This window comes from Phoxinus phoxinus, assembly GCF_949152265.1.
Source record: "Phoxinus phoxinus genome assembly, chromosome: 24".
NCBI classification, from domain to species: Eukaryota; Metazoa; Chordata; class Actinopteri; order Cypriniformes; family Leuciscidae; genus Phoxinus; species Phoxinus phoxinus.
This window is the reverse complement of record NC_136899.1, coordinates 4,816,775-4,843,943: the sequence shown is the minus strand read 5'-3', so window position 1 is coordinate 4,843,943 and position 27,169 is coordinate 4,816,775. Positions and strand designations below refer to the sequence as shown.

General features: G+C 38.3%; 1 protein-coding gene across 3 annotated transcripts in view; it reads right to left on the bottom strand.

Moving 5' to 3' along the window:
- Nucleotides 1-27,169, bottom strand: part of agap3 (ArfGAP with GTPase domain, ankyrin repeat and PH domain 3) — a gene marked incomplete at its 5' end in the record, with an annotated part of 165,550 nt that overhangs the window by 24,717 nt on the left and 113,664 nt on the right. For all 3 annotated transcript variants that reach the window (XM_079601607.1, XM_079601608.1, XM_079601606.1), the window contains 4 exons: nucleotides 4,724-4,885; nucleotides 15,305-15,457; nucleotides 23,212-23,383; nucleotides 26,359-26,463. In XM_079601607.1, the coding sequence (XP_079457733.1) occupies nucleotides 4,724-4,885; nucleotides 15,305-15,457; nucleotides 23,212-23,383; nucleotides 26,359-26,463 (592 nt within the window). The remainder of the gene's footprint in view (nucleotides 1-4,723; nucleotides 4,886-15,304; nucleotides 15,458-23,211; nucleotides 23,384-26,358; nucleotides 26,464-27,169) is intronic.

Sequence of the window (27,169 nt, the reverse complement as noted above, 5' to 3'; positions counted from 1 at the left end):
ATTTGTAAAAAAAAAAAAAATGTATGGCGTGATCAAAAATATAGTAAAACCAGAAATATTATCAAAATATTATTACGATTTAAAATAACTTTTCTATTTGAATACGGTTTAAAATGTAATTTATTCCTGTGATCAAAGCTGAATTTTCAGCATCATTACTCCAGTCTTCAGTGTCACATGATCCTTCAGAAATCATTCTAATATGACGATTTAAATGATGCTCCAGAAACATTTATTACTATTATCAATTTTAAAAACAGTTGTGATGCTTCAAATTTTTGTGTAAACCGTGATACATTTGTCAGGATTCTTTGATGAATAGAAAGTTAAAAAAGAACAGCATCTATTTGAAAAATAAATCATATTTAACATTTTAAACGTCTTTACTGTCAATATACTAACATTAACCGGTGATTTAATAGTGCGCTTTAGAGTTATGCAAATTAAGTCGGGCGGGATTTGATCTCATCCATCAGGATCTGATCGGATGGAGGGGTGAAACGTGTTAGGTTTTGATGTGATTGATTTTTTTTCTAGCAGAAATGCAGACATTTTTTCTTGTTTTAAGTAATGTGTACTGTAAATCATGCACAATAAGACCAGTAACACTTATTGGGACACTAAGTCGATTTTGACCTTAAAGTTGAGATCCATTTCAACCCCAAATAAACATCAAAGCAGAGCAAATTAGCACAGAGAGAGAGAGAAAGAAGGAGAGGAAAACCGAAGTCACAACATTTACTCAAGTGCATCGTGTCTAATCGAGGCAGATGCTTCTCCAAACGCCCTCTGGGTCACACGCCTGCTCCGGTACCACATCTGGACCTGCCAGTGTGACCCGATTGCTATTCTGTCAGAGCACTCCGCCACGCGACCACAAATCCATCAAATCAGCGCCGGCACAAAGCCGCGAGGGGTTTAAGTCAAGGTGTGTGTGCGTGTGTGTTGCTTTAAAAACTCCGAAACCTTGAATCCAACACATGTGTGCTAGTACACTAAACAGGTCTGGGCCTATAGAGATGCTAGCTGGTGTGTAAGAATTAACGGGCAGCTGGGAGGAACCAGACCTGCCTGTGCCATCTGTAAATGTCAGCAGTGGCGTTTGCTCATTTTACACACCATTAAAGGCAATATTCCTAACCTGTATTAGAGCAATCAGCACGCGCCCATTACTGACACGGGCCTGGGGGGATACGGGACAAACACTGAGGAGGCGAGAACGCATTCACCGTCTCCATCAGACACACACACACAGTGTAAACAAAAACACCCCCTATACACACACACTTCAAACAATGAACTGAAGGTAAATGCAGAGAGAAACACTCCAACAATGACCTGATGCGCATGAATGTACAAACATATTTGTGCAATCACATTTTATCTTCTTTAAAAGGTATAAGAGAGACACAGGGGTACGAGGAACCACCAGCACCAGTCTGAAAACACACACGCTTCATCCGCTGCTGGCTGTCTGCAAACTGGGCAAGTGTATCTATCAGCCCATGGGAGCAAAACTAGAAATGCCACATGCACAACATTATATTAGTAGAAAAACTGTTTAAAAGTAAAAACTATTGATCTTTGTATTTAGATTAAAGGTGGTGAGAAACTGATTCGGCCTTAAAGGGGTCATGACATGAGAAACCAAATTTGCCTTGATCTTTTGGTATATAAGAGGTCTTTGTACCATTAAAACGTCCTGCAAGTTTCATAGCTTAAGACGTCCTCCCCATTATAAACGAATCATTTATTTAATCAAGCTCTAAATACAGCTCGTTCTGGATCCATGGTAAGAAGTGACGTCACGGTACGAAGTGACGTACCAGCGTTTGCATATAGACCGCCTCCAGCAGAAGACAACTACGCTTTAAGTGCAAGACTGACGTTAGCCAATCATAACAGTGGGCAATCATAACTCTTAAAGGGGAAACACCCCCAAAACAGACTGTTTGAATCAGAGGATGAAAAACAGGGTGGGAAAAGGTCATAAATCACTACATTTTAAAAGTTTTTTGTAAAAGAAACTATAGTAATACTATATTTGCACCTAAGGGAACATAATAATAAAATTAAAAAACCCATGTCATGACCCCTTTAAATAAAATCTTTCATATACAATATTAAAATAAGTTTAAATATATATATATAAAAACCAAATAATAACAACAATTACTATTATTTTTATTATCAACAATAATATATTAATAATAATAAATTAGATTAAATATTTCATATTTAAAAATGTAATTGTTTTTTTTAAATAACATAAATAATAAAATAATAATAATAATATATTATTATTAAAAATTATAATATTAATAACAACATAGTACTGTTATACTACTAATAAATTAGATTAAATATTTACAATTTAAATAACTAATAACTATTAAAAAAAAATTGTTTATTTTTTTTTTCTCTATTAGGTCACCTGATGGAGTTTTTCGTTTCCTTGCCACTGTTGCCTTTGGCTTGCTCAGTTGGGGATACTCAATTTAATTAATCAATGAATAATACTATTGATTAGCATTACCAAACATGGACGTTTTATTATTATTTTAATTTAATACTGTGAAGCTGCTTTGATACAATCTGTATTGTGAAAAGCGCTATATAAATATTCTTGACTTGACTTGACTATAATATATGTTAAGCTAAAGCTTATTAAAAAAATTATTATAGTACACAATTTGTGATTCACATTTTAAACAGCACATATACCGCATTCAATACAGTATAATTTGATGTTATATTTCATTTTATTTGCTATATAAGAAAAAAAGTTCTGCAATGACAATGCAACTCTTTGTAGAGTAAGTACATCTCAGAAATAAATAGATCTGTAAAGAGTGCATGGAAGACTACAGGAAAATACCCAGATTAATCAAGATCAGACTAGCAGAGCAGATCTTTTACTGTACATGAGTGAAGATAAAGGTGCAGTAGCAAAGAAAGGCATTAAAGCTCCTGTCAGTCGACTCAGTGGGAACCCTGGATCATCTTGTAAGCACCTGAGATGTTCATTATCCCGCAGGAATGGAGGAGATGCTCCACTGAAGCTGAGAGTCTCGGTGTGCAGAGGAATTAAAGCCCTGTTTGCTGTTAGATTAAACTTACACTTCAACTCAAATTCAGGGTCTAAACTGCTCATGGCCTGCTTGAATCAAACGGATGAGTTCAGAAGAATCAGTGAATCAGCTGAAATGAACCGATTCACTATGAGCTTTCTCAATGCTCCCAGCAAGCACACTTTTGCCCTTAACAATTCATCTAGTTGTCTAAGCACGACTTAATTGTGGATGTACAAGTAAAACCATCAGCTGCCTAAGACTATTTGTGAAGCAGAGCTGTAAATATCTCCCAGACTTCCCAGAGACGTTCGCTCATGAAGCAAAGCACAAAAAAAGTTGCCTCACCTTCTTAGAGAGCGACAGCACATTTGATTTATGATGCTTCACAACAGCTAAAATTCGATTTCTGCCAGCATTCGGCGCTTTTGATTGCCCCGTAAATGAGATAAACTGATAGCAATTTATTCAAGGATCCAAGCTCCCCCTACACCCCTCCTACTCCTCTGCCTTCAGTAGATACTACTTGCTCCATATGAGTGATTCTCATACTTAAGCAATATGTCTGTATTCTGCATGCACTCACTAGAACAGACAAGCGCACACTAATAGAAGCTTTCAGACTGTAGAGAGGCAAAGACGACGACGTTCATGATGGAAGTTCTCACCACATTCTGTCCGCACACACACAACCCGCCTCTGTTATTCTGCCAGATGACCAAGTAAAGCTTAAGTAAATCAAAAGGTTAGACCTCATATTCTTGAGGAACTGTCAATTACGCCACATGTAATGAGACAGAACGAACGCTAAGAACGTCTTTAACTCGTTCTTTATCAGTGCTGCGATGGGAAATGACCATGTCTGTGATCCCTTGAGCTTGTAATATCGTTCATACACATTTAAAAGCAATAAAATAGTCACAATAGTGGAGCTGGATCATTTGAGGCTATTCTAGCTCATGTAAAAACACAATTAAACTTGATTCTGGTAACGCTAGCGTCTGCCTGAAAAGAAGGGAAAACACAATAAAAATGGATTAAACAAATGCTAATCCCTATGTCTTTATATTTTAAGTGCTTGATTATGGCCTTTGTGTGATGTCAGAGTCGCACATTGGCTGTGTGTGTATTAATAAAATGATTTCCCCCCCAAAAAACAACAAATTTATTAGGAAGCACCAGTGACATAGTCATTGATGGACAGCGTCCATCTAGTTGATGGATTTTGCCTATTGGCAACAGAATAGCCTGAGGGGTGTGCTTTTGTTTCCTCAATAACAACCAATTAGGAGACTGTATTTGTCATTGGGACGGGCAATAAAACCAAAGTGGCACCGTGTTCATGACACATCATCTTTGTTGCACATGGCACAGAACAATGGATCAAATCGAAGTGTTTTCTAATTCAGAAAAGGATTAAATTACTTTATTAGCCACAGGCCAACTGGACCTTTTTTTATTTGATAGCCTTTTCTCTCTAAAACAAGCACTCGGTCACCAAAACAAACCTGCACCTGCTAAACCTGCTACTGATGCCTGCAAATCTACTGCTGTTGATGTTGTTTTGTGAACCAATGGGACAGTGAGAAATGGTACATGGTCTTTTTTATTTATTTTTTACAAATAACACAAACAGTTCTGCATCCCTTTACCTTCATTTCCTGCAGAAAGCCCGTCTGGTTTGGTGATGCCCGTGCTCTTTTTCCGTCTGTGTTTCTTGCGGTTGGCATGAGGTGACGGCGGAGGCTCAAGTTTGGGACTGGTGGCGCTGCTCATGCCAGGGGCGGAGCTGAGAGGATCTGTCATCCCATTGGCTGGAGGAAGGAAAACAACATAAAGTTCAGTCAACAGAGTCTCTCACCTGAACTAATGATAAATAATAGTATTAATATGTTATTATTTTAATAATATATATGCACATTACATTTTTTTGTATATATATATAGGGCTTGACATTCACTTTTTAGCTCAACAGCCACTGTGGCTAGTGGTTTTCCAAAGTTACTAGACACTCAGCATTTTTACTCGCCCCAATTCTGACATCGATACAATAGGGAAAAACTGCCATATAGATATTTTTTATATTATCTCATAATTTGGCAGCGTGTATATTAGGCTGCTGTCACTTTAAGACTTGACGCACTGACCCATTATACTGTTTTATAGCCAATATGCTTGTCTTTATGATCGCACACTTTGGCTGTGAACACAAAATCTGCGGGAATGAGTAAAATTATACTCAATACACGCAATCCCTCGCCAACATTCAAGCCCTGTAACACCAACAATATTCACAGGAGCAAATGAAACGAGTGAGTAAGAGGATGTGGGTTTGTGTGTCAACTCGCTGTCGGAGAGATGAGAGAGAGAACGCACAGCTGGTATTGTATATCCCGCGGAAGAGTTTCAGATATTTCAGTATCGATAGGTTTTGAAAAAAAAAAATGTAAACAGTAAATGTAAGAAATGTAATGTAAATCCAAAGTGGCTAGTAGTTACACACACCACCACTGAAATACACCCACATTTGGCGGGTGTTAATGTCAAGCTTTGTATATATATATATATATATATTAATTAAATATGTTCATGTATATATTAATAAACTAATAATAATAATAAAAGCATGTATTTATTAATATTTGTATAAAAATATATAATAATTAGTACTGTCAAATTGATTAATCATGATTAATCCCATCTAACATAAATGTTTGTAAATATATAATATGTGTTTATCTATTTATTTATCTTTCTATCTTTCCATCTATAATCTAATAATATATACACATTCAATGTTCTATTATATATTAAATATTTTAATGTATATATTATTAAAATAACAATAATAAAAATATCTCTAAGTAATATTCAATATAAAAATAAAGTAATAATTGTTTTGCATTATATTATATAATATTGTGTGTACACATACATTCAATCAAGAAAGACACTAATACAAAACAATAATAAACGACAAAAAAGTTCTGGCTTTCTAGCGAAACAGAAAATTGATCAAAATCCTCAACAGATTACAGGTCAACTGAGGATTTTTCATTAATTTTGGACCCTGGCTCCACCACATTGTACAGGACAAGTGAAGATCCACAACCAAAGAGAACAACAAGAGATGTACACTCCTGGTTTCGGCTCTATTAGCTTGACGAGAAGGGGACGTGCGCGTGAGTAACAAATGATGATTTGGTCTTGCCCGAGGACCGCCGCTGTAATGGGAGAGGCCACACGAGCATCGGAGCACAAGAGAGGTTGGGTTCGGGTGTAAGGTGATTTTATATAAGTGATATTAACCTGCCGCTGCACGCCAGTGTGTATCTGTGACGGGGCGACGCGGTAAGAACAGGGGGTGTCAGTGGGGAAGCCACGGCCATCTTTCTGAGCTTCATGACACTTCCACATCATTTTTGGGCGCCCTCGGGACACTATTACCCACAACCCCCCGACCAGCCCAGGGGCAGAAGGGCCCGGCAAAGTGGACCCCATATTGTTAGCGGCCCTCAGAAACACACTCGCACACACAGTGTGTCAGATGTGGGCAGCCTCCTCCATTGTCTTGGCATCAAAAGCTCATTGTAGTGTTGCAAACTCCATTCATCTCCACAGGCCTGGGGTGTATAAGAGTGTGTGCGCGTGTAAATGTGTGTGTGTGTGTGTGTGTGTGTGTGTGTGTGTGTGCGCGCAACGGTCGGGTCTGGGAGTGTCTGAAACCCGCGGAGCCAAATAACGCATATTCTAATGGCACTGACAACCATTAGCCTGTGTAGAACATTAGGCGTAATTTGGGGGTTTACCTTGAGGGATCTGGAGGCTAGCGTGCTCTTTAAAGAGAGAGAGATGGAGGCGCGCAGGGGGTACAGGAGGATAAACTACAGACACACAATCCGCCGTAGGCACAGATGAGTTTAGCGTGTAGCTAATGCTACCTTTAACACTTCAGTTTCCCTCCTACATTTCTGTGCGGCTGCAGTTTCATCTGGTAAACCGATGCAATTTGTTGTTTTATTGATAAGACGCGGTTAATAATTATGATTGAGGTGTTTAATAAGAACAGCTTGATAATGAATAAATGATGAAGCGGAGGATTACTCAAATGCACTGTGGGATTTGAGCTTAATTACACATGGCAAGAGACAAATTAGAGGGTTTAACAATTAGCCCCGTTACACAATTACGATAATTCTCAATCAATATTGTTGCTTTATCTTTATCAAAGATACGCAAGAAAGATTCGTCCTAATGATAATGTCACTGGGGTGTGTAAATGCATAAATGGATTTGTAAATGGTAGATGACACATGAGATGTCCACAAGCTTTTTTAAAAATCAATGTCTGCATTGTAGGATCAAATTAATACATTAATTCATAAGGAAAGTGTAGCTAGGACCTTTCGTTTTCACATTTTGCTTTATAGTTAATAGTAAGTGATACTGTGGTTAATTTTAAACACGCACACACACACACACACACACACACACACACACACACACACACACACACGAATAATATATTATGCTAACTTAACTGATACTAACTTAAATTTCATTCATAATTTGTGTGTGTGTGTGTGTGCTTGAAATTAACAACAGTATGACTTACTATTAACTAGTTAAAGCAAAAGGGGATTATTGTGGGTATAATCTGCCTATGTATATTGTTTAATTGCTCAATTATAACCAGATTTCTATCAGTCATATAAACAAATATATTTCACCATAATAATCACCTTTTGCTTTAACTAGTTAATTGTAAGTGATAGTGTGGTGTGACAAATTCATTTTAAGCACACACACACACGTGAATATATTCACACTGATATATATATATATATATATTATGCTAACTTAACTGATACTAACTTTCATTTCATTCATAATTTTTCATTCATAATATATATATTGGTGAAAATGCACTTGAGTATAATCTGCCAATGTATATTGTTTAATTGGTCAATTTTAACAAGATTTCTATCAGTCATATAAACAAAACAAAATCATTAATGGTGCTCAGCGTAGAACTACCACTCAAGGTCTCTTTCTTAGCCCAAGACCTCCATGTTTACCATGAGTGCCGTTTAGGCATTACAAAGCAGATAAAGTGATATAAGCTCGCTGGAAACACGGCAGGTTGGCAGTTGATGCTTCATCACTGACTCTGTGTTCACCATTGATATTCATGACTTTAAAAGTCTGCTCACCCTCCCTCGCGCTGAATGGCGGAGCGGCGCTCCCAGCTGCCACACACGTTGTGGCAGGGACGCGAACGTCTGTTTCAATTTCTACACTCCTCTTCCCAACAGCCCCCCTGGGACCAATCATTAGCTACAGCAGACAGCTGGGGGTAGAGGGCTTCTTGAGAATACTGTTCACACACGTACACACATGCAGAAGCTCTCGCACATACACACACACACAGAAGAGTGGCCATCAGCGGCTGTGACAGCAGTGGCATTGTGTGTGTAGGTGGAGGTTAACAGTCAAGGGCTGCCCTTGTCCCTCACACCAGACCTCAGATGAATCATCCGAACGTCTGTTTACAGAGTCGTCGCTAATAAAAAAAAACGCCATGATACGGCGATGACAATACCAAGGTACATGGCTACAGACGCAATGGTACTTATGCCATGGGACTGGAGAAAACTGATTAATATGCTACCCCGATATCCTATATACATACATACATACATATATTTAAAATCAAATATAAAATAACTGATAATATATAAGATAGCTGGTAATATCCTTGAAAATAATAAACATTTATTTTCATTAAACATGATTAAATTAGTAAAAATGCACTTGGATTCAATCTGTAAATTTAGACTGTTCAATTGGTCAATTTGAACAATATTGACCTACAATTGTCATAACAATAACGGACTAGCTCTGAACGGTTGAAAATCTCCCCTTTTCCTGAAAACGTATAAAATAATCTAAATATATAGATTTTTGGTGCAATGTTTTTTAATGCCTCATGGGAACCGCTAACATTGCAGCGCTACGAATGTAACTTTGCTAAATACTTTTGAAAATAAGAAACTCAGCAAAAAATAATTCTTAATGGGTATTTTGTCTTGTTTTCCAGTAAAAGTATATAAAAAATCCTTATATGATACATTAAGTTATTAGATATTAAGATATCAAAGACTGTATCTTGAATATAAGTGTATTTTTCTCAACACACTTGCAATTTCCCACCCACCCAAAATTTCATACTTTTCCAGACTCAAATTTCCAAACCTCTCTGTATATTTGTCAGACCATATTTATGGTTCATATTTAGTACACCGTACAATCATCTGTACATTTTCTCAGTTTTTTCTCATTGGTTTTCCTGAAGAGATAACATGCGCTTACATGATGAGAAGAAACCTAAACACTGTATAACCAACAAACACATCGGTTTGATTCTGTAAGCGTAGTTTGTGTTGCACGATCACCAAAAAGCAAAGTACGGTCTGATTTAGATGATCGTTTGCCCCGTTGTCGGTTTCTGGTTTGAGTGGCACACACACACACATTCATTTAGTGAAGTTTAAGAGACTCTCTTATGGTAAAGACGAACAGTTTTGCATATTGGAAATGCGTGCCTTGAATTCATTCAGTCGTGTTCGACAATCACTAAACGTTTGCCATGAAATCACTCAGCTTGCATGATACATTTATTTGTAGATTTTTTTTTTCTACATTTATGTTATATGGAAAACTGAATAGGGGTAATAGTCTGGAAATACTCCGGTTTTGTTTTTCAAAACTTTTCCAGACCAGAAACTTTTTCAAACTGTGTAGGAACCCTGATTTTAACTGGAAATCAAGTAAAAAAAAAAAAAAGAATAATAATTTTTGCAATGCAGTCTAAGGTGAGGTAAATTAAAATATGCAAGGGATCAGAATCCATTTACAGCCTAATCTGAGCTTAGCTGGAAGCACTCTTCAGGTAACGTTAGCATTAGAAAATAAGGTGGTCAGCTAACCTGCGATTAGCGACCGTTAGCGTCCCCGCGGGAAACGGCACTTTACAGCACGGTTCTGGAGACGAGGGCTGTGGGTGAGCACATAAAGATTGGAGGGTGTGAACAAAGAACATTAACTCATTTCTTAATAGCTCTCAATTTTTTTCTTTCAGACATACGTGAGAAGAAACTTCTAATTCTCCCAGTAGCTAATTCGAGAGCTAGCGGGTGCGGACGGTAATTTTGCAACGAAGCCGACAACGCCCCCCCTCCCTCCACTCCTACCCCTTGACACGGCAGCCGAGTGAGCAACCCCCGTCCGTAATCAATGGCAATGGCTGCAATTAATGATGAAAAAAGTGTGCAGAACACAATCACTACTTCCTTCTTATTATTGTCAATTAGAGAGCGCTAATCAAGGCATGGGCAGGCACACGCCGCTGCTCTCTCCAAACGAAATGTCAAACTTCATTACAGCCAAGAGCGGGGAATCAAACTCCCTGCGCTCGCAGCCTCCTCGAGCTCCGCAGGGGAGAAGTCTTCTCCGCCCCTTAACGACGGCAGATTCCAGATTAGCGCCACACCGCTAGACTACCTCAGCTGCTGCACGCTAATCTACAGACTAACTGAAAGTAGCCTAAGTGCAGATCATCACACTTTACACTAGTATGAGGATTATATGCATGAAATGATCAAAGGAGTAAGAAAACCATAAAAACTGCATAGCTACGGGCTAGCAACCAATCAGAAAAAAAGTGGAAATAAGGATTATATCTATAATATAATCAAAAGAGTAAGAAAATCACCAAGCAAACACTCTTTAGAACACCCAAGCAACTGCATAGCAGCAAGCTAATAATCAATTAGAACAAATGTGAAAATGAAGATTATGTGCAACAGACTAAAACAATGCCCTTGCAATCAACCAGAACATCCTAGCAACTGCAAAACTAGATGTTATGAACCAGAACAAATGCAGAAATGACGATTCTGTGCATTCAATGATCTAGGAGTTAGACAACTACCTAGCACCCACCCAGAATACCCTAGCAACGCCCTAGTAACCACCCAGAAAACCCTAGAAACGGCATAACAAAATGCTAACAACCAATCAGAACAATTGTGGAAATGAAGATCCAATGCATACAGTGATCAACATAGTAAGAAAGCAACCACCCAGAACACCCTAGGCTAGCAACGCCCTGGCAACCACCCAGAAAACCCTAACAATAGCATAGCAATATTCTAACAATATATCAGAACAATTGTGGAAATTAAGATTGTATGTACACTACACAATGATCAACAGAGTAAGAAAGCGACCATCCAGAATGCCCTAGCAACCACCTATAACATAATAGCAACGCCCTGACAACCACCCAGAACACCCTAGCAACCACCCAGAAAACTCTAACAACAGTTAAGCATAGTAACATTCTAACAACCAATCAGAACAATTGTGGAAATTAAGATTATATGCACACCATGATCAACAGAGTAAGAAAACAACCACCCAGAATGCTCTAGCAACGCCCTGGCAACCACCGATAACATCGTAGCAACGCCCTGACAACCACCCAGAACACCCTAGAATGTTTTCCATGAAACCCTAGAACCCTTCCATGCCCTGGAAACCACATAGAACACCCTATCTACTGCATTCTTTGAAAATGTAAAAATCTAGCTCCTTTATAAAACTGTACAAAACAAAACACTTAGCTAAGTACACTTGATAACTAAGACATGATTGAGATACATGGTGAGAATACAACTCCATAACACACACTCTTATCTTATGAGGGATATCTAGCATGTACGGCACAAATATAACTAAGAGAAGAGGGAAGATTTAATCAAAAGAATCAGTATTCAGAGTCTGTAGCGATGTCCGGCGCAGCCTTATAAATGAGAACAACACTTACATCCTATGGAAATAGTTACAGGGTTGAGATGCATGTGATTGTTTGAGGATATTATCAATCTACCGATGCTCATCTCAACAGCCCTGATCTGTTGGTTGACCTCCAACCCTTGACAAGGATAATGGCATGATTAGGGCATGGTTAAGATCTATTTACCACCTAAACGGGCATCAAAGGTGAATTTGCGGAAAACATTCCAGATGACACGAATACATGTCGTTCCAAACTTTTTCTTTTTTTTCTCTGGGACACAAAAGAAGAAAAAATGCCTCAGTGTTTTTTTTCTTCCATACAATGAAAGTCAGGGAGGTCTTATAATGTTGAGGACACCAGTATATGAATAAAAACAGTTGAACCATTCTCAAATATCGTCTTTTGTACAGTACAGTTCAGAAGTGTGGGGTCAGTAAGATTGTTTTTGATAGAAACTAAGACATTCATAATGTTACAAAAGATATAAATGCTGTTTTTTTAATATTTTCAGCATTGGTAATAATAATAAATGTTTCTTGAGCAGCAAATCAGCATGTTAGAATGATTTCTGAAGGATCATGTGACTGAAGACTGGAGTAATGATGCTGAAAATTCAGCTTTGATCACTGGAATAAATTACATTTTAACATACAGTATATATTAAAATAACAAACTGTTATTTTAAATTGGAATATTTCATTTTACAATATAACTGTTTTTACAGTATTTGTTATCAAATAAATGCAGCAGAAGAGACTTCTTTCAAAAACAACGCTAGACTTTTGAAAGGTAGTGTATGTCTATAAATTAATCCTTTATAAAGCATGTGTAAAAAAAAAAAAAAAAAAAAACGATATTATCTCACTAGTAGGGATGCATAATATATCAGTAATTTTTTTTTTTTTTATGCAATACTAAAAAATAATAGCAACATGCAGTATGTTGATAATATTTATTGGCTGATATATATATATATATATATATATATATTATTAATATATTATATAAAATATATATATTATAATTGTGCATGCTTATTTTGCCCATCTTTACATTTGATTAGATTTAATTTAGTTAAATGTATTTGATCATAATTACATTTAATTTTTCATACTGCAAATGTTAATATTGTGATGCCTAACTTATTTTTTTGTGTTTTATTCTTAATTTATTTCAACAAAATAGCATAGAATTAGCCATAACATGAAATTAATTATTAGGATTTTTTTATATATATTAAAATCAAAAGTTTTGGTGCATCCCTAATCACTAGCTCAGCATGCACATCCATCCCAACTTCAAATCACTTCACATCAACTTAAGCATTCTAAAGACCGACGACAAAACAGCAAAGAAAACCTGCTGAAGAAAAACAAGTGGAAATCTTACGCACAATAAATGTGGTTTGCTCTAGGTGTGCTCTTTCCGGAGATCTTTGATATAAAACTCTATTATCTCTATTATGACCTGTAAAGCTATAATGCTCTCAGTAAACGCAAGAACCGAGAGGCTGATGGGTAACAGGTCATAGAGAAAATGCATCCACCAAATCCTGATACAGCTAAATGTCTGAGTATGTGTGCTTGTGTGTGACAATAACTATTTTACACCAGGGCCTAATGAAGTGCTTTGCCTCTCACACACACACACACACACATATGCAGCTCATTCCGTGGCTACGGCCGCTTTGAGTAATTCTGCTTTAGGATGTGGAGCTGATGGGTGTAGACGGGGGGCCGATGGCGGAGCGGGGCTGAAATTGATTGTTCGACAAGCGGAGACGAGCAGAGAAGGGCGAGTGTCGCGCGGCGTCGTGTTCTGTCTGCGACACCACGGGGCCACACGGCGGGGCCTCCAGTTTGCTCGTAAAGAGCGCTCTTTAAACTAGCGGGGCCCCTGGGACCCTAACAGAAGGAGGGGGGGAGGAGAGAAAGAGAGAGAGAGGGCGAGAGACAAAAACGGAGAGGGCGAGAGAGCGAGGGTGGGGGGGGGAGGAGGAGAGAAACAGAGCAGCCGCTAATGAGAACGACGAGTGCGCAAACATGCATGGAAATGACTGTTATTCTGTTGATGTGCATTTAAGTGCTTTTTTACTGCCAGCCGACAAAGAGAGGGAAATAACCAGTGATGAATGTTGTCCCCGTAAAGCATTCATTTTCCAACGCGGGAGGGGAAAAAAAGAAGTAGTGAAGACGGGGGGAAAAATGTGCAGCGTTGTTACGCCCGGCAAATATATTATTTGACTTCACTCAAGTGCACTGACAGGATGAGGAGAGAGAGAGAGAGAGAGAGGACGGGCGAGGTGGAGAGACTATTTGGGGGGCGCTGCTGCAGTGGGTGGCGGGACCAGTTACGATCAAAGCCACAATTACTGAATTATCCTGATTAGCCATTGGCTTGTTAACAGCACAACCACTGATACAAGCGATAAAACAAAAGTGCCACAGATTCTTCAGTTACTGTTAGTACTATGGTAAAATCCTAATGGACTTATAACTTCGACAGATTAGAAACCTTTAGAACCTCTGTCCCAATCAAAGAGAATGTACAATAGATGAAACGGGAAGTAGGGACAGATCTGAAAGGATTATAGAAGAAGAAAAAGGGTGAGACTACAGGTTGTTGATGGGATTTTGAGATGTGAATGGTGCATTTAAAAGTGGAGGCAGATGAGGCTTGGAGAAGTGATCGGAGAAATCCTGCATACGTCACAGGAGAGAAGTCTGTCGTTTTCACTTGAAGGCCCAGTTATAACATTTTAATTAAAAATGACAAAGTAAAAAAAAAAAAAAATGCACGAATAAATCGTCCACAAAAAGGTCTAGCCTATAACATGCATTTAGAAAAATTATAAAGAGTTTTCATTCCATGCCAACTTTAATAGCATAACCAAAACAAAATTTCACCACATGATCATAGTTTTAGGGAGAATTCCATAATTTCGACCCAATTACTTTTGCTAATGCTGTAAAATCATGATAAATACATGATCTTCTTTAAAAAATTAGGTTTTCAGAACTTTTTTGTCATTTTAATACTTTTGTGATGACAATGGCAGCTGATAACAAGTTGATTAATCAGCCTAAATACTAAAGTATTAGGCCGATGTTGGGCATATTAAAAACACATTGATAAAACGATGAGATGCAAGTCGTCGAGATCAATGCATTCACAGCCAGTTTTTGTACTTATGTTGTACATAAGTACAGCACAAGATTGCCGCACAATCCCACAAAAACTGGCCCTGAGCAGATAATCTACTGTAAATATCATAGCAATGGAAAAAGCAACTGAAAACTGGTTACATTTTAAACTTATCGACAAGCCAGAAGTGAAAGTATGGTAGAGTATGAGTTTCTGCTCCTCTGACCTGCTGTGGTGTTGATAACTGCCTCACTCCACTGTTCTGCACTGGACACAGAGAACGAGCGCTGGTGCATCCCCTCTTTACTGGTCCCCAAAGCCACGCCGGCCACAGAGCCCCCGGACTGAAGGGAACTGCTGCTGTTCGAGTGAGGAGTGCCTGGCAAACGAGAGGAGAGAGGAAGAGATTCGGTTAGAGAGACATTCAAATCACATTTCATAGTGCGGAGAAGTTACTTAGCTCTGTAATGCTGAGTTTCACCTGCATCTGTGTGCTGTGACCTAGTGACTACTACTGTACGTGTGCTCATGCAGACGACACAAGATCCATCCCAACTCTTCTCTGCATCATTTTTGGTATTCTGGCTAATATCCCTATCAATTAAGGCAAAAAAAACTAAACAATCCTGGAGCATGGTATTCCAATGTAGAGTTACTATAGTAAAACCGTGGTACTTTTCAGTCAATAAAACTTCAAGTCAATCAGCAAACAAATCCAAAACAGCTATTTTGCTTTAGATGAGATGAGAACCACAGTATCAACTTGTATGACTAAAGAAGTTGCAGATTGTGCGTACGCGTTCCCTTCATCGTCAGCGCATTCGTCTCTTCGTAATACATGAGCAGTCGACGCCTCACCCCGTCTCCCGACTCTGCTCCCTCTGCGTTTCTGCCACTAATTAGCCCTTAATTAACAAGATACACTCGGAACGGTAATTAGCTCTCCCCCACTCTCCGCCTGACACATCCATCTCTCCCGGCGGCGCTGACGGCTCTCCCCGGCTTCAATCAGCGGATGCCCCGCGTTGGGCGCCAATTCAGCGGCCTGGCCGGGTCGCATGGGGTCCGCTCCTCCTGTTCTTGAAAAACAGGCTCCCTGCTTGATAGAGATGAGGGCTAATATTTAATTCTCTGCATTTGAGACTCAAGGTCAGGTTTAGATGAATTCCGATGTAATGATGTTTTTAGCCTTTTTCTTCTTTAAGATCCAACATTGTCTGCGCTTCCTTCAATGCTAGTTCATTTTCTAATTGGCTTTATATCGCCTTTAGCCTAGTCTTACTAAAATGTTTAAAAAACAGCACATTACTAAAATTACATTTTGTAATGTGCTGTTTTATGATTTTTTTCCCCCCCGCTTCAGTTGTTCCAGAGGCTTTAAAGAAACATCAATCTGTAGATATAATCTATGCTTTGCAGCAACAAAAATCTGCTAACTTAAATGTGGCATCAGAACACAGGAATGATTTCGGAAGTGTTAATGTAAACCGTATCACAAAAATAGAAATGAATTTAAAAGTTTTACCCACTTGCACGTCAACAAAACCCCCGTTAACTGTTCGGCACAAACCCTGCGCACTATTAACTCGAGCGAAAACTTAAAAAGCACACAGAAAACATGGATCTTTTATTTACTAGGCTCTAATGCATTTCACAGTGGGACTAAACTTTTCTCTGTTGTTTTTCGCTTTATGCAATTTTGCCTTTTCCTTCGACACGTTTCCTTCGCTCCCCTCCCTCCTCGGCGCTGATTTGGAGCATGCTAATTTAGCAAGTACTCCACAGCGTGAGGTTGAAGCTCTATCGCTCTCTCCCTGCAAGAGACGCCCTTCCCCTATGGGGACCGCAAGATTAATATTCTCGCACCCAACAAGATAATTACTGATACTAATTAGACATGATTATGTGAATTTGATACACTTATTACTCTCGCTAATGGTTAGGACGCATTAGGCTAACAAGAGTCTGTTCTTCGCAGTTTACTTTAGCGCCTGGCAAAAAAAACGCCTTGACACAATCAGTAGTAATTCGTGAGTAATTGAAAGAATAGAGGGTTATTCTTATATTTGTCTGTTCGGAGACTTGTAATCACCACAGTATTGTTGAAGAGAAGATTTTATTAATTCTGTCATAATATTGCCCCTGACTAGATCCCTCACCAATGAATTAAGACGCCGCTATTACTTGGATCAATGCTGTATGATATTGGCATCCTGCAGAAGTGGTAATTATTGTTTTAGAGCAAATTGCTTATGAACTATGTCTTCATAAACCTATTGGAGTATCAGTTAGGCTCCTTTAATGCTCATGAAAACCTGCGGCAATGTACTTAAAACCACTATATAAGCCACTAACTGATATAAGCCACTAACTGATTATTTAACAAAACTGTAGACTAATATATATAATATATTATAATAATATACACTCTAAGAAATGCTGTGTTGTTTCAACCCAATTTTGGGTCAAATATGGACAAACCCAGCTGTAGGGCTAATTTTTTTAATTACATTTTTAACCCAACGTTTGGGTTTGTCCATATTTGACCCATATCCTGAGTGTAACATTATATTTATTTATTTTTTAATTGTATATTAAACTGTAGTACCACCATACAGATAGATGGCTACAGTACACTCTAAAAAATGCTGGGTTGTTTTAACCCAATTTTGGGTCAAATATGGACAAACCCAAATGTTGGATTAAAAATGCATTATAAAAATTTAACCCAACAGCTGGGTTAGTCCATATTTGACCCAAAATTGGGTTAAAACAACCCAGCATTTTTTAGAGTGTACATACCAATGTTTGATTTGACTTCTAAAATAAACTGGGCAACAATTAAATGAATAAAAGTTAGCATCATTGCACAAGAAAAAGTAATCTGAAGTCTATTAGCCATTTAGTCAGAAGTGCTGAAAAGCAAATCGGTTCCGATGAAGGCGGACATGTCTCGCGATCGACTAAATAAAACAAAAGTCCAACATTCTCTCGCTCCAAAACAACTTTTCAAAGACATAATGCCACACTGTTATTTATGATTTTATTTTGCTCTCTCTGTCTTGGCTCGTGCAGAAAAAAAAAAAGACAAACCGAGCCCCTAACCATGCCTCATCTCCATCAAGAATTCAACAATCATCACTAATTGTCAAATTTGATGCTAATGATTGATGAATTAAACATGTCTCCATCAATTAGTCCCCAGAGAACAATTCTGCATAAAAAGGGGATAATGCAATTACAATGTGGAGAAAATCAGAGGAGAGTGCAGGGCAGAGACTGTACACAAGATCTCCTGCCACTTCACACACGCGCCGAGAGTGACACGATGTGTGGAGTTAGAGATGTGACCATGATCTCAAAAACACACATTTTCAAAATTCTGTTTGTTTGCATGATTGTGGCTATCCATCCATCCAAGTTATTTTTGCAGTTCTGTTTAGTGCCACTCTATACCTTTAAAAACAAACGTTTCACAGTCAAGAATCTTGATGATTATGTGCTTTGATTGTTCTTTTGCGCAAGTGTGTACAAATGGTCAAATCATTATCGGATCACGTCTAGAAAAAACATCTAAATGTCCTTTGCACTTTTCTTGCCATCCGTACACGCTATTAGGCTAAGTATTAGGGTCCTGGTGAAGGGAGGCCTGAGGTTGTGGTGTTAAGTAGAGGCGATGGATTAGCAGGGGGTGCTGATGATTTCTCCTCATCTCTCTCGCCGAGCGCTGTCAGATGGCTGATGAGCCGTGGAGCGAGCCCTGACCCTCTGAGCCGCCGCTGCCATTATATACAAGTGCGGAGATAATGAAGCATCCATGCTAATGTCGAAGGGAGGGCGGGGGAGGGGTCAGGGTGGAGGGGGGTTTCTGTTAGATCATCTGCTGTTCGGGTCAAAGAGAAACGGCACCGCGGCGCCCTTACAAACCGAGTGGATTTCTGCGACTTGGGAAGACATACAGATTACATTGTGTTCGTTTGCGTAAGCCGCAATGATCCCGATGCCGACATTTGAAACATGTCAGGTCCAACGGCGACGCCGTGACAACCAATAAACTGATATTTTAGCCACAACTTCTCGCTTCTAGAGCGTATGACTCAAGCTCTTCGCAAGCAGAAGCGGAGTCCATTCGATTTCAAGCGGTGTATTGGATAATAAGCATCTGAAACTGTTTTAGAAAGATACAAAACATCTTATTTCCTCCTCACATATAAAAGAGCATCCGAAATGATTGTGCCATTATTGAAAGAGGCTGTCATGAGACTAACGTATGTGTGAAAGTGTCATTAAAGGAGACTCAGTCATAAAAGTGCTGGATGAGGACATTCATACACAAACACATCAACAATGCTCATTTAGGATTTACTTAAGGTTAGTGATCGACTATGGATAGCTAGATAGGAGGGTGGCGCACACACACACACACACACACACACACACACACACACACACACACACACACACACACACTACAAAAAAAATTCTCACAGTACACATAAGCTGTAGTGGTCAGGAGTTTTTCAATGGCCAAAGCAATTCAAATCTACTTATTTTTTGCATTTTAAGTAAATCTTAACATTGTTTTAGCAACTACAAAAGTGAGATAAGTTATTCAGTGCACACTAGATTATTCAAGGAGATTTACTATAATAGTATGTTGTATGTTGACAAAACATTTAATTAAACTAGTGGTCTGTTAGATAAGACTACCATTCACATTATCCTTGTTTACCTCAACCAATTGCACAACAAAAATTACAGTAAAAATTCTGAAATGTATATATTTTTTAATCCATTGCTAAAAAATATTTTTAACATTAAAAACTTTGGTAGAAATGATGCACAGAATGAACACTTCTCTTTAAGTTGGCAATTGGACACAGAAAAAGCCCCAACTCTAAATAATAAAAATTCAAAATAATCTTTTAAACCCAAAAACTATCCATTGACAAAACTGACGGTATATTTAAAAATGGACATATGCCGGGGAAAAAACTGCTCATCTCTAAAATAACCAATCATCAGCTGATTTAATTGGTTTATTTCAACTAAAAAACTTTTTTACTTGAAAACAAAATGTATTGATATATTATATACATACATTATATATTGACAAAGCTGCTAGTGGATTTAAAAACTGACATTTTGCGCGAAAAAAACGCTAATGTGACCATCTCTAAAATAACCAACTGATTTATTGGTTTATCCCAAAAATTCCCGATATATATTGTCCATCACTGCAAAAGTTACGTCTTAGTTCACAACGACAGGTTGCACAACTCTGAGAAGCTATTCATAAAAGAAAAGACATCTGCACCCTGTGTAGTGTACCACATGTAAATGAACACAAGTACCACGGTGTGAATCTCTCTGTCTCACACTCTTATAAACACACCTCTAGAGCAGATGTCATTGATTAAAGCTGATGGGCAGGCCATTAGCGCTTTGATATTATATATCTGTCAGCGGTGACACAACTGAACGCACGCTTGCAGAATGATCATATTTAAAACGGTTCCGGTGAATACTTAGCAGAAAGATTAGACCGGGCCTCATCGAGACAGACTCTTTTACTTGCGGACACATGCGTTCATTCATTTGCGCTCCTTCACTCCCTCACTCACTCTTTCTTTTTCTCATCCTCACCCCCCTCATCTCCCCAATCCTACACACCCCCCAGAGTTCCTAATGGTCTTTAGATCAGGAGGAAGTGTATGAATTACAGACTACAGAAAAAGACAGGGCTCAGCTAGACCGCCATGAATGAAAAATTACCCCTTTGTTCCTTCGCATCAATTGCATGCCTAATGAAATCAAAATCAGATTGCATAATCAAGTGTACGTCCTCCACTCGGCGGAGGCCCACTGCGATTCGTAACCTTTTCCCTCTCGAGTGGAAATTAACACAATTTTCCTCTAATACGAAGCAGAGTGAAAAAGGGAAACGGGAAAAGCGGCCTGTGTCAAATTGGGACCCGAGCGTTTCGCCGTAAATTTGTGTTAAACCGAAGGTCAACTGCCGTATCTACAAAATAACTCGGATAAAAAGCCATCTCAGACCTGCAAATGTTGTATAATACATGTAAAAACAATGTATAGATATAAAGATCTGTCTATAAAGATCAAAACTGGTTATTAAAATGGCTTGAATGATTGAAATCAACATGAATTTCAATTTAAAACACATTTAACAGTATAAATAAAAATAAAAATGAAGATTGAATTTGGATTTTAAATGTCAGGATGCAGTGGACAGCCTTAATCTCATATTTACTGACACAAATATTAGTTGAGGAAGGAGGGGAGGATCCTATGTATGTAACTTCTTATGTGTAGAAATGGTAAATTCTTACAAGTCTTTGCAAATGTACATTTTTAAGGGGTCATAAATTGAGAAATCTAATTTTCCTTTATTTTTTGACATGTTAGAGGTCTACTTCTATATCATTGCGTCTTTGGCCCCGCCCACTGGAGTGTTATTGAGATAATTAATTGTTTTATCAAGGAGAGAAGAGAGACAACATTACCTTCCAAAGGATCCTAATGAAATCCAAGGAAAGTGGCTTAAGCAGTAAATCAAGCCATTGACTAAATAGTCAACTTCACAGTTTTTCTTAATAGCATGAATATAATCTGTTATTTAAATTGTGATTGCATTATATACAAAAGGTGATCACAGAACCCTCCCTTCATAATCGCTGGAGATGTCAATCACACAGCGCAGGTTTATCAGAAATTGAGTTCTGGAGACTCACTTAAATATTAAATTATTGGGTTAGTCAACATATGCAACATAAATGTAATATTACATCCACAAAATAAATGTAACATTAAAACTTACATTTGGAAAGAGTGAATCGAATGCACTGCTGAATCTGAACTAAGTTTTGTTGTAAATACGCAGTTACAGTAACAATATACTAATTTTAATTCAATATCCAAAACATTCTCTAAAATATGCCAAAAAAAGTCACTAAATCATGAGGAATTCATAACACAACACATTTTATGCTGATAAATTGCTTTATCAAGATGTTTTTTTTTTTTTTTTTTTACAGTTTGACAGATACAGTTTTCACATTTTCAGAGAAATATTATCTAAAATGTTCATTAAAAAAACTTTGCAAAAAAATAACATTGAGAGTGTGATTGATGACAGGAAAGTACGGTAGTCACTTTTGAGGCTGAGCAAGTAATTAGATTAAACCACAAATATGTATATAAAAATATTAAATTTAATTTCCATGTTGATTTTCAGTGATGCATAATACTACAATGATATATAAAACTATTTATTTAATAAATAAATATTTGCCTTTTTGTGCAACTATTCCTAAAACCTAAATACAGATGTACAGTCTTAACTAATGCAGTAATCTGTGTGTATTCGCTGCCTAAGGCCACGTTTGAGCTCTTTACCCAGACATCTCTATTTTCTGTAGCTTGAATAAAACAGGTCCAGGTGTTGTGACCATTTCAGGTCCAAATGCCCCAAAATTCTCCCATTTCCAACCTCTGCAGTCGACTGAGGTTAATTAGTTGTCAACATGAACGCAATCTCAACTTTTGTGGTTTTCCGAGCAACCCCATTCATCTGGCCCAGCAACACTGACAAATGCTCCTTATGTCTCTGTGACCAATAAACCCAACACAAGACTGGACACAAGCCAGAAAACTGCAGTTCCCAGAAGCCCTTGCTGACCTGTCTTTAATGGTGCAAAAGCAATTAGCCCAGGCTAAGTGATGCTGAGGTCCTGGCCGGTTATGTTTCCACAGCGGTCATGCCAGCTTGCAGAGCCCCTGGAGAAAGTTGCTCCTGGTTTTTTATTAATTACACTTGAGCTCAGCTCCCTAAATCCAATTATACCTTCACAGACCTCTCTCTCTCTCAAGTGAAAACAGAGTAAATCTGGTTCTTAAGGCACAAATAAACCGATGTACAGCCAAATCCGAAAACAAGCAGTATACATAAGTTTTCTGAATGCTACTTTAGTCGAACAGTTCCTGACTTCTAACACACATTAGGTAGAGCTATGAGAGGTTTTTAAATGACGAATCGACAATTTAACGCTGTTGCAATTAATAAATGTATTAATTATGAAGTATAACACTACTGAATCAGTTCACACTTACTTGTGGCGCCGATACCGAGTTGTAAAGTGCTGCGGTCTTTGGTCAGGCCGTTGGTTTTGGGGCTGGCTGTAGGGGCGACCGTGGCCACCGCTCTGGGCGGCCTCTTCCCGGGAACCTTCACTGTCGTCCGCAGCAAATCGATTTCTTTACCGTGGATGTTCTGCATGTAGTCCTGAGAAATAAAAAATATGACATTATGTACTTCTAGATCTAGGCTGGGAAATTGGTCAAAAGTAAACCCACACCTGACACATTGTGAATGAGAATGAGGCTTTGAAATGCAAAAAATCACAGTCCGTTCGATATGCCCCCGAAATGTAACGTTTCTAGTTGCAATTAAATTCCGCTAAACGATTGTTTTCTTAATGAGTAGGACCCAAAACATTTTTAGTACAGCACTTCAGGCTCATTTTTGGACAAATGCTAATTAAATGAGTCAAACAAATGTCATAAAATTCATTTGGTTGTAGTATTATCCAGTTACCAACTCTAGTATTAAGTTTTAGGGTATTTCATTATTTTCTAGTATTTAAAGTCAGCATGATAAGGTAGCAGCAGAAGTCTTTTCTTCCCTATTGTGACGTGTATCTGAGTGAAACGGCTTTTCCATCAAGAAAAAATGTAGGGCGGGGCTTGATTTTGTCCATAGGGAACTGATTGGATGGTTGTGGCTTGCTATTGGTCGATCTCAAGTGACTGACAGGTTGTCTTGCCCTCGCGTCAGTAAAAGAAGAGAAGAGATGTCGCTCCAAGAGGCTATTTTGATTAAAGATTATGAAGGCATATGAATAAATAAATAAAAAGTATGTGCACAGATAAATAAGTTTCACCTTTTAAGTTGAATTACTGAAATAAATGAACTCAAATTTTTCAAGTTTCACCTGTATATTATAGTATTTAAGTTTTTTGTGAACTTAAGACAAATTTTAATATTTTCTAAATAAATCGACAGCATGACATATTGAACTGTCTGTACTTTATTATCCACTGCCTAATGTGCATGTTTACACACAAACAAACAATGAACAGATGCAGCGCTAAAGCCAAGTAAGAAACAAACAACCTAAGTAAGAAACTTTTTAGAGGTCCTGTAGCTTTAAAAACAAACACAACTATGAATAAAAGCAGCCTTGGACAATCAAACCAGCACCAGACCCACGCAATCTATTTCACCTGTTTCCACGCTGCCGCAGATTAGCAAAATTAGCATTAATGACTGCGAGCAGACTCATTCCAATTTAAATCGGGCTATTCCATTTTCATGGGAGTTTGCAAAGCGCAAATGGGCTAAGCCAAGGTGCAAATCACCCTGCTCAGCACAAAAGAGGCGAGCAGAGATTTTGGCCTCGAAAGTCTCCCGCCAACTCCTCTTCACTTTTATTGCGCCCCATAAAGCACTAATTTCTTCAAAAGCCTCAGTACTAATTACCCAGTGAGCGCTCTCATTCCATTTTATTGCTGGAATTAACAGCCAGTTTGAGGCGCAGAAAGCTATTAAGATGTGTGATTAAGCCATATTCAATTAGTTTCTACAAACAATTTAATTGATGTAGCAGACAGAATTAACAGAAGGGGATTGTGGGATAGCTCGGCTGGCTGCGGCGCAAAATTAAACCGTCTTTCCGTGTGTCTCTCTCTCTCTCCCCGTCTTTCTCGTTGAGCTAAACGAGTGGTCCACAGGTGTCCAAACCCAAACGTCTCTAACGATTATGACGCCCATGGCATCGCGTGCCTATTACACACATCGCTGGCATGAGATGCGCATTATATCGATAATAAACATGCAGATGATGTGAGAGACGAGAGTTTGGCCAAGATATTAATTTCGGTCATAGTCCGTGGAGACCGCTAAATGTGTCTCATGTAACTTGTCTTGACGGTCAAGGTACGCCGCTTCTCCAGTGGATCTTAATTAGGAAGCCCTTATTAATTACTAACCTATGTTACAAGTGTCGTAGAAACACAAGAACAAAGATAGGCGTGAGCGTGACGTATGCAAATGAGGGGAGCGGAGGAAAAGGGACGCGTGAGAAAGCTGGGGAATGAGTGAGAGGGGATTTTAGGAGGTATTAAGGCCGCGCGGGGGTTCTGACAGAGATAAATGTTCCGCGCGAAACGGCCTGTGCTTTTCCCGCGGCGACTGCCGTAAGATACGAGAGCTGCTGGAGCAACGGAAGAGAAGCCGACCCGTCCGGCTCTCGTCTGCATTAGTAGAAACCTAGAAAATACCTCCAAAACACTCATACTGAATCTGAATCTAATCTATAATATCATCGTTTCAAATGTTCATCATTCAAATATGGTTTTAAAGATGTATAGAAATCATGCTAGCGTAATCGCGAAAAATCCCTTCGATATGTCCCGTTACATCGATGTTGTAATCGATTTCATGGGGTTTTTAACCGGAACGAGAGGTCTGATTCGTGAACAATTCTCTTTTTATGCAAAATTGGTTACAAGCAAAGAAAAATGTTTAAAGAAACAAGATATTTTGCAAAAGAAGATATTTTGAAGAATGTCGGTTACCAAAAAGTTGATAGGCCCCATTGGTTTTGTTACCCATATTCTTCAAAATATCTTAATTTGTGTTCCGAAGATGAACGAAGGTCTTGCGGTTTTGGAACGATGAGGGCGAGTAATTAATGCCAGAAATGGTTCTATGTCAGAACGCCGGCTCACTATTGGCTAGCTCCTGCGTCAGCATCACACGCATATGTCGTGGTGCTCACGTGACCAGCGTCGGCCAATAGTTAGGCGGCGTTCTGACGTAGAACCTGGAAGTGCTGAGCTGTTTACATCAACAGCTTTGGATTACATCAAAAATATCTTAATTTGTGTTCCGAAGATGAACGAAGGTTATACGGTTTGGAACGACATGAGGGTGAATAATTGATGACAGAATTTTAATTTTGGGTGAACTATCCCTTTAAGAAAACTTTCCTGGCTAACCAACAGAGAACCCTAGAATGTATATGAATGAAAATAGAATGTTCTAGGATCCAAAAAGTATTAGCTGGGTAAGCAACATCAAATGCAGGAATTTACACCAAATACCACTCAGTGAATCATTTGTTTGAATCAATTGAATCATTTTAATGAACCAATTCAGCTAAATGAACTCTAACAGCAGAGGAGACGCACACTTACATGTAAACTAGGGTGGTAGGTGAGCAGGCCGTTGTCACACAGAGTTACGTATTTCTTCTTCCACTCCTTATTAAGTGATTTCCCACTCCTTTTTAACAAAATCCCCTGTTCAAGACAAAAACAATCAGGGATCAGAAGATTTCAGATCAGAAAACATTCACAATACTCTCAATAACAATCAGCAGGAACATTTTAATAATACAGAAACATTTTCAGGTTCAGGATGAAGAAGATCAGCTGGTTAACATCCCCCAAGTTTCCCCAGCACTGTGAAGATTCATGTACTCATTCACACTTCAGTCACACACACTCATTTGCATAAATACAAGGCCTATTTACACATAGTGTGGCTTTTCACAGTCAATTTTCACATTTTAAACCTTCTTCACACCAAACATTTGCTGTTAATGTTTTGTTTTACTTTAAGTTGGTCATTATTTATTTTTCCCCTACATTTGTTTAATGCAAATTTTTGCCACTAACTTTCTCCAGTGATTTACATCAGTTTGTCATATCGTTCTTAGTGTGAAAATACCTTTATATTGATTGATTTAGCAGATGATTTTATCCGGAATGACTTACAAGTGAGAAATAGTACAACTAAAAGAATAATCATCCATAAAAACAACATTACTCGGTTTCCTCATAACCTCTCCACAAACGTCCCGTTTCACACTTTTGTAATTAAGTAACTTCATTCAGCAACTGTATGCCATTACATAAGCTGCCTTTGATACAACTATCAGGTTAATAAACAAATAAAATATGCTATATTTTATTATTTGTGTAATAAGATATCACTTTAATAACA